Below are 10,904 nucleotides of genomic sequence, written 5' to 3' on the forward strand. Positions count from 1 at the left end.
GGATGAGGTTAGTAGGTAGGAGATGGGGGTGGGGCTTCAGGTGGGAGAAAGGACAGGTTAGGGAGGCGGGGACAAGCTGGGCTGGTTTTGGGATGCAGTAGGGGGGAGGGGACATTTTGAAACTTTTGAGCTCCCCTCCCACTACCGCATCCCAAAACCAGCCCAGCTCGTCCCCGGCTCCCTAACCAGTCCTTCCTCCCACCTGTCCCCTCCTCCCACCTCAAGCCCCACCCCCATCTCCTACTATTAGCCTCATCCTGCCCCCTTGACCTGTCCGTCCTCCCTGGACTGACCTATCTCCACCCTAACTCCCCACCTACACTCACCTTTACTGGCTCCATCCCCGCCTCTTTGACCTGTCTGTCTCCTCTCCACCTATCTTTTCCTCTATCCCTCTTCTATCCGCCTCCCACTCTCTCCCTATTTATTTCGGAACCCCCTTCCCCTCCCCCTTTTCTGATGAAGGGTCTAGGCCCGAAACGTCAGCCTCTCTGCTCCTATGATGCTGCTTGGCCTGCGGTGTTCATCCAGCCCTGCACCTTGTTGTCTCATTAAATCATTATTTTACTTCAGTTTTCATGGTGGAAGATGCTAATACCAGCCCAGTAGTAGCAGATGATGCAGAGGTAATAGAAAGGGAGGAACTTAAATCAATCATCATCACGCAGGAAAAAGTACTGAGCAAACAATTGGGATTGAAGGCTCACGGAGAGACTCTCCGTGACTCCCTTATCCGCTCCACACTCCCCTCTAGCTCCACCACACCCGGCACTTTTCCCTGCAACCGCAGGAAGTGCTACACCTGCCCCCATACCTCCTCCCTCACCCCCATCCCAGGCCCCAAGAAGACTTTCCACATCAAGCAGATGTTCACCTGCACATCTGCCAATGTGGTATACTGCATCCGCTGTACCCGGTGTGGCTTCCTCTACATCGGGGAAACCAAGCGGAGACTCGGGCACCGCTTTGCAGAACACCTACGCTCGGTTCGCAATAAACAACTGCACCTCCCAGTCGCGAACCATTTCAACTCCCCCTCCCATTCCTCAGACGACATGTCCATCCTGGGCCTCCTGCAGTGCCACAACGATGCCACCCGAAGGTTGCAGGAACAGCAACTCATATTCCGCTTGGGAACCCTGCAGCCCAATGGTATCAATGTGGATTTCACAAGTTTCAAAATCTCCCCTCCCCCTACTGCATCCCAAAACCAGTCCAGCTCGTCCCTGCCTCCCTAACCTGTTCTTCCTCCCACCTATCCCCTCCTCCCACCTCAAGCCGCACCTCCATCTCCTACCGACCAACCTCATCCCGCCCCCTTGACCTGTCCGTCCTCCCTGGACTGACCTATCCCCTTCCTAACTCCCTACCTACACTCACCTTTACTGGCTCCATCCCCGCCTCTTCGACCTGTTTGTTTCCTCTCCACCTATCCTCTCCTCTATCCCTCTTCTATCCGCCTCCCACTCTCTCCCTATTTATTTCAAAACCCCCTTCCCCTCCCCCTTTTCTGATGAAGGGTCTAGGCCCGAAACGTCAGCCTCTCTGCTCCTATGATGCTGCTTGGCCTGCGGTGTTCATCCAGCCCTGCACCTTGTTGTCTCGGATTCTCCAGCATCTGCAGTTCCTACTATATCTAATGATTTAATGACCCTGTTATTTCTGTGATCCTCACTATTAACTCCCCAGTCTAATCCTCCAAGGGACCAACATTCACTTTAGCTATTCTCTTTCCTTTATATACTTATAGAAGCTATTGCTATCTGTTATAGTTCACGCTAGTTCTCTTTCATAACTTGTTCTTCTTATGACTTAAAGATTTAGTACAATCTACCTTGCTTGCAGATATGTTACCTCTATTTATAAAGCAAGCTATTGCCATTTCAACTGAGAGCCGAGCGATCAGATAAGGCCTCTGCTTAGCAAGAAGTTAACTTGTGCTCTGCAGATAGCTTCATTGCTGATGTCAGTCTCCAGTGTGCTACAGAACCATACAAATCAACGGTGTACCGGTTCTGAGCTCAGCCTTGCAGGGTTTGGGCTTGTCGGGGAGGATGATCAGGGTGTAAAGATGTCCTCTGGATTACTAAGCAGGTTCCCACTCTTTCTCACCAGTCCACCAGAAACTGAACATACATGGGCTGTAGGTGAGGACATGGACGTTCACGTGCAATGTTGTTCAGTAAATTTGCACTGCTGTGCTTGATCTTGGTTGGTACCCTAAGATAGATACTGGGTGGGGAAGGGGAGTAGAGAGGGGTTGGTATCCCAGCATGATTCAGCACTCCAGGAATTCAGTAAATTACAAAGAGTAGAAGCGCTTCTGATGATGAACTGAGGTGAGGTGTCACAACTGTCTCTGTGGAATACAGCTCCCATACAACGCAGGATTGGTGGGTTAGCTGCAGGGTGCACCGACAGACTTATCACAGACTGCCTGGGTGTCTCATCTGTCAGACAAGCTGTGCTTAAAGATCATTTAATGTTAGAAGGCAAATCTTATTTGTTTCTGGCCTCAGTCATACTGGGTAGACTGGCACACCTGTAATAGAGGATTAAAGCTAACCCCACACCTGTTATAGGGGATTAAGGTTCGGGTGCTGGATCTGCGGGTGGTACTACTTTCTTCAGTGGTATTACTTCTGCCTTCTTGAAGGAGAGATGACTTGGTAAGTAAACCTAACAGGCTGTGAAATATACAGAGCACTAAAACACATTGACTGGCAATTCTGAAACTATAATTGTATAAATGGTTAATGGGTCTGAGGGGGAGCTGATATAAACAACAACCTTTTCTAAACATGGATATTTTGATGGTAGAATGCAGGTGTGTGATTCAGAATAAACTGAGTAACTGGAGACACTAGTGCTTGCGAGATGGATGTTAATGAGACCAAAGGTCTCAGGAGTTTGGGAAAAAAAGTGGCAGAATCTCTACGGAGTATATCAAAAATCTTACATCAGAGTTCACTTCTTGCTCTGAATTCCTATGTCCAGGTTAATAATGGAAAACGCCCATATAACCTTCACACATATCAGTGTTATAGCTGCTAGCTCCTCAATCTGTCCTGCAGAGAAATTCTTCCATTGCAACCAACTCTTCTCTCTCGTTCCCAAACTACCTGAATAATTTGATACTGAACAGTTCTGAGGAAATGTCACCGGACCCGAAACGTTAACTCTGTTTTTTCCTTCACAGATGCTGCCAGACCTGCTGAGCTTTTCCAGCAACTTTGTTTTTGTTCCTGAAATATTTTATAATCTTCTGACTGCAAACACTTCCCTTTTACTTGATCTATTACAAATGCAGGTACATCCATGAGAGATTCTGCTCTCCACAATGATAATGGAAACTTCCCATGTAAACATGCCATGCTGCTATTACACACTGACACGAGTGCAGACGTTGTCCATTCCACACATGATAGCAGCACATGTTAAAAGGGCCATTGCTATTGTAAAAGTAGATGCAGAAGTTTATAGAGGAGAAACAAAATAAAAACAGACTGTATTATCTTCATGTTCTGGTCCATTATAACCCTGCTCCATCTTGAGCCTACGCATAGTTTGTGATTTATGAATATTAGTTTCACTCAGGGCCTCACCTATTACCCACTGGATCCAGATGACATCATATCGTTGCGGCTGTGGGACAAAGTCCTGCAGACCGCAGCAATAGTAGTTGCCCACACGATTGCCTTCCTCTCCCAGGTGGGCCTTCGCTTTGGTTAAGAAGCTCTCTGTCACATCCACCATGTCAACAACTTTAAACATTGGCAGCAGCAGTCGCTTGGTGATCCTGCCAATCCCAGCACCACAGTCCAGCGCACAGCCAACTCCTGCTTTCCCGGAGCCTTCCTGTGGAGAAGGAATGGTGCCATGAAACAGTAGCAGTATTGCTGGTCGGCAATCACTCTCCAGTGCTATTGCAAAGCTGGACCCCTATCAGTTACTAAAGTCCCAAAATTCAGGCACTTCCCAATAACAGGAGTCCACAGCCTTCTGAATTCTGAAGAACAGTCATACTGGACTTGAAATGCTAACTCTGTGTCTCTCTCCACTGATGCTGCCAGATCCAAGTTTCTTCAGCATCCTCTGTGTTTATTTCAGCTTAAAATTTAACCTGGAAAAGGCTATACAGACGCCGTGGGAGCAGACAGACAAAAAGTAGTCCTACATTTCTCCTTTTAATGTTTCTTTCACTTTAAAGCTTAAAAAATGTCCTCTCTTCTGATTTAAAGTACTCATTCTCATCCAGGTCCGACCCGTCTCCTGCACTTCAGCCGCTACCCCCTCTCTTCCCTCCCAAAACATTGATAAGGGTTCCCCTTGTCCTCACCTACCATCCCATCAGCATCCACATCCAGAGGACCATCAGCCACTATTTCCGCCTGCTCCAGCAGGATGCCACCACCAGGCACATATGCCCCTCTCCTCCCTTGTCAGCCTTTCACAGGGACTATTCCCTCCAGGACGCCCTGGTCCACTCTTCCTTCACTCCCAATACCTCCCAAACGCACCTTCCCCTGCAATCACAGAAAGTGTAACACTTGCCTGCTTACTTCCTCCCTCCTCAGTGTCCAAGGCTCCAAACACACGCTTTCCCAGCATTTCACTCAATCTAGTCTACTGCATTCTCACCTCACAATGTGGTCTCCTCTACACTGGGGAAACGAAGGATAGACTGGGTGACCGCTTTGCAGAACACCTGCATTCTGTCTGCAAAAAAAGACCAAGTTTCCAGTTGCCTGCCACTTCAACACACCACCTTGTTCCCTGGCCAACATCTCTGTTTCAGGCTATTTGCAGTGTTCCAGTGAAGCTCAGCAGAAGCTGGGAGAACAGCACCTCATTTTCCACTTGCGAACTCTACAATCTTCTGGACTTGATAGAGTTCAACAATTTTAGGACTTGAGGCACCATCTCCAATATCATTACCCCAAGCACCTCATACCTGGCCCGATTATCACATGGTCTACTATTACACACTACCCATTGTTAGCCATTAACAGTCCCCATCAGCAGCCATTTATTCTCCTAGGCTGATTGTTACCCGTTCCTTTGTCTGTCCAACTATTCTTCTCTCTTTGGGCTCTATCGCCATTTATTATTTACTCCTCACACCCACCCCCCACTCTACCTTCTGCACAAAAAGACATTTTCCTAGCTACCATCAGTTCTGAAACAGAGTCACTGGACCCAAAACGTTAACTCTGATTTCTCTCCATGGCTGCTGCCAGACCTGCTAAGCTGTTCCAGCAATTTCTGTTTTCGTTTCTCATTGTGACGTTTCTTACTTCTTGGTCGCCTCTCACATCATTGTGCCTCTTGCATCATAACATCATCAGTGAGGCCCTGATTGTGCTGCTAGAGTTGGTGTCATTGTGTCTGTGCCTTCCAGTCAAAGGTCTTCATTTTTTAAACAGCCCTCTGCTCATGTAAGACAGTAAACTTTACTTTTAATCTTTGTCTTTAAATTTCTCTGTTTACAGTAGTACTAGTAGAGGAACAGCAGTGGACATAGTTCTTTTAAAAAACTCTCTGCTGAACTGTACTCTACAGTGCTTTACCTGTACATGTATAATAGCTGAGGAACTTTACTCACACTGTAAATGTCTTTAAGCACTTCACTGAAGCTTTTCAGGTTTTGTATCACACATTGTGCATTCCTTTCTGAAATAATGTTGCACACGTATGGCATTCTGTTTATTCCTCAGGAACCTAACTCTAGGAAAGCACAACACTTAAAACAGTTGTTTCACATAAAGTGAATTCTGGAGGGCTGCGGCATACTTTTGGGTTTCTCCCCGGAGAAATGAATTAATTTCAGATTTAGTAAGATACGGTAACTGTTGGTGCATGCGCATGCGCGTTGGGAGGGGGTGGGTGGTGGTGGGTGAGTGCCTGTTGTATGAGAGAGGCAGGGTCTAGACAGCAAAATGTTGAATCAAGTTTATAGCATAAATCTTCGAGCTAGTGTTTAGTTAATAGTGCTGAATCCTGTTTGGTACATAATTACATTGGAGACAGAGTTATTCAGTAACAGGCCCTTCGGCCCATCATGTCCATGCTGACTGACTGCTTTCATTAGAAATGTCAAATCTTGTGTAGTTCTGTTGGTTAATTGCTGTGCATTCAGATTTCTTTAAATTCTAACATCCCTAAACAGGATCAAAATGATTTTTGAAGTCTATTCCAGAAGAGAATTTGGATCATTATCTGAAGAACAAAGAACAAAGAACAAAGAAAATTACAGCACAGGAACAGGCCCTTCGGCCCTCCAAGCCTGCGCCGATCCAGATCCTCTATCTAAACCTGTCACCTATCTTCCAAGGATCTGTATCCCTCTGCTCCCTGCCCATTCATGTATCTGTCTAGATACATCTTAAATGATGCTATCGTGCCCACCTCTACCACCTCCGCTGGCAACGCGTTCCAGGCACCCACCACCCTCTGCGTAAAGAACTTTCCACGCATATCTCCCTTAAACTTTTCCCCTCTCACCTTGAAATCGTGACCCCTAGTAAGTGAGTCCCCCACTCTGGGAAAAAGCTTCTTGCTATCCACCCTGTCTATACCTCTCATGATTTTGTAGACCTCAATCAGGTCCCCCCTCAACCTCTGTCTTTCTAATGTAAATAATCCTAATCTACTCAACCTCTCTTCATAGCTAGCGCCCTCCATACCAGGCAACATCCTGCTGAACCTCCTCTGCACCCTCTCCAAAGCATCCACATCCTTTTGGTAGCAACTAGAACTGTACGCAGTATTCCAAGTGTGGTCGAACCAAAATCCTATACAACTGTAACATGACCTGCCAACTCTTGTACTCAATACCCCGTCTGATGAATGAAAGCATGCCGTATGCCTTCTTGACCACTCTATCCACCTGTGTTGCCAACTTCAGGGTACAATGGACCTGAACACCCAGATCTCTCTGTGCATCAATTTTCCCCAGGGCTTTTCCATTTACCGTATAGTTCGCTCTCGAGGAAGAGCTTGTGGGATTTTGGAGACATGGTGACAGAATGGGACTAGGGGAAATGCTCTTGCAGTGTCAGCATGGACAATGGGCCAAGTAGCCTCTATGCTGGAATCATTCTCTATGATTAGGTTACCTAACACCACAGCTTCATAGAAAATGTTACATTTTGCTTATGAAGGTGAGTTTTAGCAGAAGTTTGAAGTGTTACCAAACAAGTGTGATTTCCCATCATGCCCAAAGTAGGAGCTCTATTTGATACATTTGCCCCTCCCTGCCCACTCCCCCTTTATTATATTCTCAATACTATTCCAATACCCTAAGGGGTAAATGAAACACACCATACTCGTCAGCTAATCATTCTGCTAGGGCCACACTGGCCAAGATTAGTTTTTGTGGCAGGGTGCAATAAACCTCCAAATAATTACCAAAAAAAATCAAGACTACTAATAATGACAGAGAGACTCACCCCAACGAACCTCTGCAGAAACTTCTTGGAGGAGTTAATGTCAATGCTGGAGATATGCCCATAGCCCCCCAACATACCATCGACTGTGGGTGGAATATTCTTCCAGTATTTCTTGGCCTTGGAGTAGAACCCATCTTCATCAGCAAGTAGCTCCGCAGTCATCATGCACAGAGCCAGGCTGGTCAGGGAAATGGAAGGAGAATTAATTATAACAGCAGAATCACAGGACGTGCACCGGAGCACCTGAGGAAAAGCATAACTCAATGATACCACCACCAGCGCTGTAGACATTTTCCAATCAACTTGTTCAAAGATATTATTACACACTGCTGAATATAGACTTCCTGACTCAGAAGTAAGGATACTACTGCTGCACCACAACACCAGAATGTTATAAAGCAACAGACCAGTATGACCACCAGTGTCGTACAGCGACAGGCCTGTCCCCACCGGTACTGTACCCCAGCGTCGTACAGCAACAGGCCTGTCCCCACCGGTACTGTACCCCTGTGTTATACAGTGACAGACCTGTTCTTACCAGTATTGTACCCTAGTGTTATACAGTGATAAATCTAACTATGTGATGCAGTACTGTACAGCGGTTGCTGAATGCCCTGATTAGTGCTCTGACAATGTCACTGACCTGGTACGGAAATGAAGTTTCTGATCATGCCATGTAGGAGTGGCCTAGATTGTATCAGACTGCAGCTGATTTACTACTGAGGTTCAGAACGCTGGTAAGGCCATTAATCGCCAATTTTAATCAGATTATTTTTACTTGTGCAAACAAATGGGACCATTCTTTGCCAGTAGAACAGGTCACAGGGCAGTTTCCAACCGTCTGTTGTAAGCACATCAGCAAGACAGAGCTGAACCAACTCTCAGCTTGCAAGTAAGCATGAGGAACAAGAGATGAAGTTACTGGGATACAGATCGAGCAGTGGATCAGTACTCCCTTTACTGGTCTGCCATTATTCTCTAGCTCAATCTATCCTACCACAGGCCAGGGGGTCTAAGAACTGCACAGGGTGCCCTCCAGAAGCCTTGAATGTCATCTGTAAATCTGAAATCCCAGCTTTTTAAATCGACAACCATGGTTACTTAGCCAATCAGAAAGAGTTATCCAGCTTTAGGAACTTGACTGTGTAGGGATGGCAAAGAAAGCATCCATGAACCAGCACAGCAACTCAACGAATTGAGAGTGAGTTTGCATGTAAACATTATTGCACATTCACTGGATATTCCAAAGCAGCATGTAGTCACTGTTGTAATGGAGGAAACATTACAGATAATTTATACACAGCAGAATGACAATGGTCAGGGAATCTATTCCAGTGTTAGTTAAAGGATAGATTTTGGCTTCAAGAAGCTGGGGAGAACTCCTTTGCTCCTCTTCAAATAGGACCATGAAATTTTTTACTTTCATCTGAGAGAGTAAGGAGGACCTCGGTTTAAAACCCTGTCCAGCAGACAGTAAATCCAACTCTGTAGCATTCCCTCAGTACTACATTGGGACGATCATCCTAGATTAGGTACCTGGGCCTCCGATTGTGGGACTTGATCCCCAATCCAGAGGAGAAGCAACTTCTCGTCCCACAAAATCCATACAAGATACTTTGGAGAGAAGAGTTAAGAATAATTTGAGCAACTGTTTGGGGTTTGTGTAGGAAACAGGCTCTAGTTTGGATAGCCCTGACCTCCAAGCAGGTCACCAGGATGGGCAAAAGGACAGCAGGTACAGCTCAATCTGGAAAAATTAGAAACTTAACATTACTGAAGGAAACATTCTTGAAATGGTGACATTCCACACAGTGTACACAGCAGAACACAGATCCAGTCTGGAACGAAAACAACAAAACTGGAAACAGCCACAAAAGGCAGAGAATCATTAGTTTGAAATACAAAGGCAAGGATGACTTGCCTTTGAACAGCACCATTGGATAACTGAAAGTACTGCACAGCCAATAAAGTATGTCCATTATTGTCACATAACAACGAAACAGATGATTTCTTTGATAGGCTGCAGTTAGAGCACTTCGTGTAACATTTGACCATCCATACATAGACACTGTATAGTAACGTGATATAGGTTCAAGAGGATCTTACAGGGACACGGCTTATGGTTGTGAAGAGTTAAGATGTTTATGTAACGTGTTGACAATAAAGGTAAATAGAGGAGAATTGTACTCAGTGGTCAGTGAGAGTCCAACATGTGTTCAAAGAGTTGGACTAATCCACGAAAAAGGTGGTATGGCAGCCTGATGGCTGGTTTGAGCTGTGATGATTAACTGTGTTCAATGGGAGCCCCACTCTGGACAGGGGTCTTTACCAACCTGGCTGCTGAGAAAGGCAGTGAGCTCAGAAAGAGCTTGATTCACTGGCCTCGGGTTTTCTCTGGGCCCTGCTCTCAGCTGGCTGAGCTGCTGGTTCCAATGCCCTTCCTCTGCAGACACCATGGCTGTCAGGGACTGCATAGAAGATAGCATTTATAGAAAATGTATTTTTATCAAGGGATGTCAGGTCAGCTCTTCCACCACAAATTGTTGTTCAGACAGCCAATTATTTGGTTGGGAACTGGGAGCTGCTAGATGAGGAATATAAAAGGGCCCAACAGGACCCCCAGTTCACCAAAGAAGCTGTCATGGCCAGTAAAATATCCACTTAATGCTCTGCTTTCATTCTAGGTTTTAAATATAGGAAATTAACACCTGAGGGAAGGGAAATTTAAAATTAAACCTGTGAAAACGAATGTGTTCATTCGCCAGGCATACAGTATACATCAGACAGGCAGAAATGTAGTGATCTCACTGGGCAAGGCCAGTCAGAGTGTCTCAGCTGGAACAATGAGACAGGTTGAGGGTTTTATTCGGACTGGGATCAGTACAATGATGAGACAGACAGACTCTGCAGTCTCCAGTGACAGAGAGACATGGTCTCTCAGAATAGTCTGACCGCTCCAACAGCTGTGGGGTGGGGAAAGCAGGTGACAGAGAATCATTGGCTGCAGAACCACAATTCCCACAGCTATATTGGGGAAAAGAACTCCTCTACGTCAGCCCAATGGCCTTCAATAGCAGATGGAAGGGACCAAATGGAATACCTTCAGGATCTGTAACTTCTCACCTTCAGAGAGTCTCTCTGTTCCTGTCGTATTCAATACCCTTTGAAGACGTTTTATACTCAGCTGTCTGGGTACTCTGCAGAGGAGATTGACACAAACACCATAAGACATAGCAACAGAAGTAGGCCAATCAGTCCATCGAGTCTGCTTGGCCATTCAATGAAATTGTGGCTGATTGGATAATACATAGCCCCAAGTTCCTGTTCTTTCCCTATTTCCCTATCACTTTTGACACCCTAAACAAAAAACAAACAAAGAATTGGGGGAGGGGGAGAAAGAAGGGAGAGAGGGGAGTAACGAGGGGTGGGAGAAGAGACTGGATGAGAGTGGGG

At 46.0% G+C, this 10,904-nt stretch overlaps 1 protein-coding gene across 2 annotated transcripts in view; it reads right to left on the reverse strand.

Annotated features, from left to right (window-relative positions):
- Positions 1–10,673, reverse strand: part of ntmt1 (N-terminal Xaa-Pro-Lys N-methyltransferase 1) — a 15,262-nt gene extending 4,589 nt beyond the window's left edge. Inside the window, exons 1-3 of one of the 2 annotated variants that reach the window (XM_048613780.1) lie at positions 10,575–10,673; positions 7,452–7,629; positions 3,606–3,858 (exon numbers count right to left, since the gene is read on the reverse strand). In XM_048613780.1, the coding sequence (XP_048469737.1) occupies positions 3,606–3,858; positions 7,452–7,616 (418 nt within the window). In that variant the 5' untranslated portion in view covers positions 7,617–7,629; positions 10,575–10,673. The remainder of the gene's footprint in view (positions 1–3,605; positions 3,859–7,451; positions 7,630–10,574) is intronic. The other variant, XM_048613781.1, reaches the window with a different exon arrangement.
- Between the last annotated feature and the right edge of the window lie 231 nt (positions 10,674–10,904).

The sequence above is a fragment of the Rhincodon typus genome, chromosome 28 (genome assembly GCF_021869965.1).
Source record: "Rhincodon typus isolate 14 chromosome 28, sRhiTyp1.1, whole genome shotgun sequence".
In the NCBI taxonomy this organism is placed as follows: Eukaryota; Metazoa; Chordata; class Chondrichthyes; order Orectolobiformes; family Rhincodontidae; genus Rhincodon; species Rhincodon typus.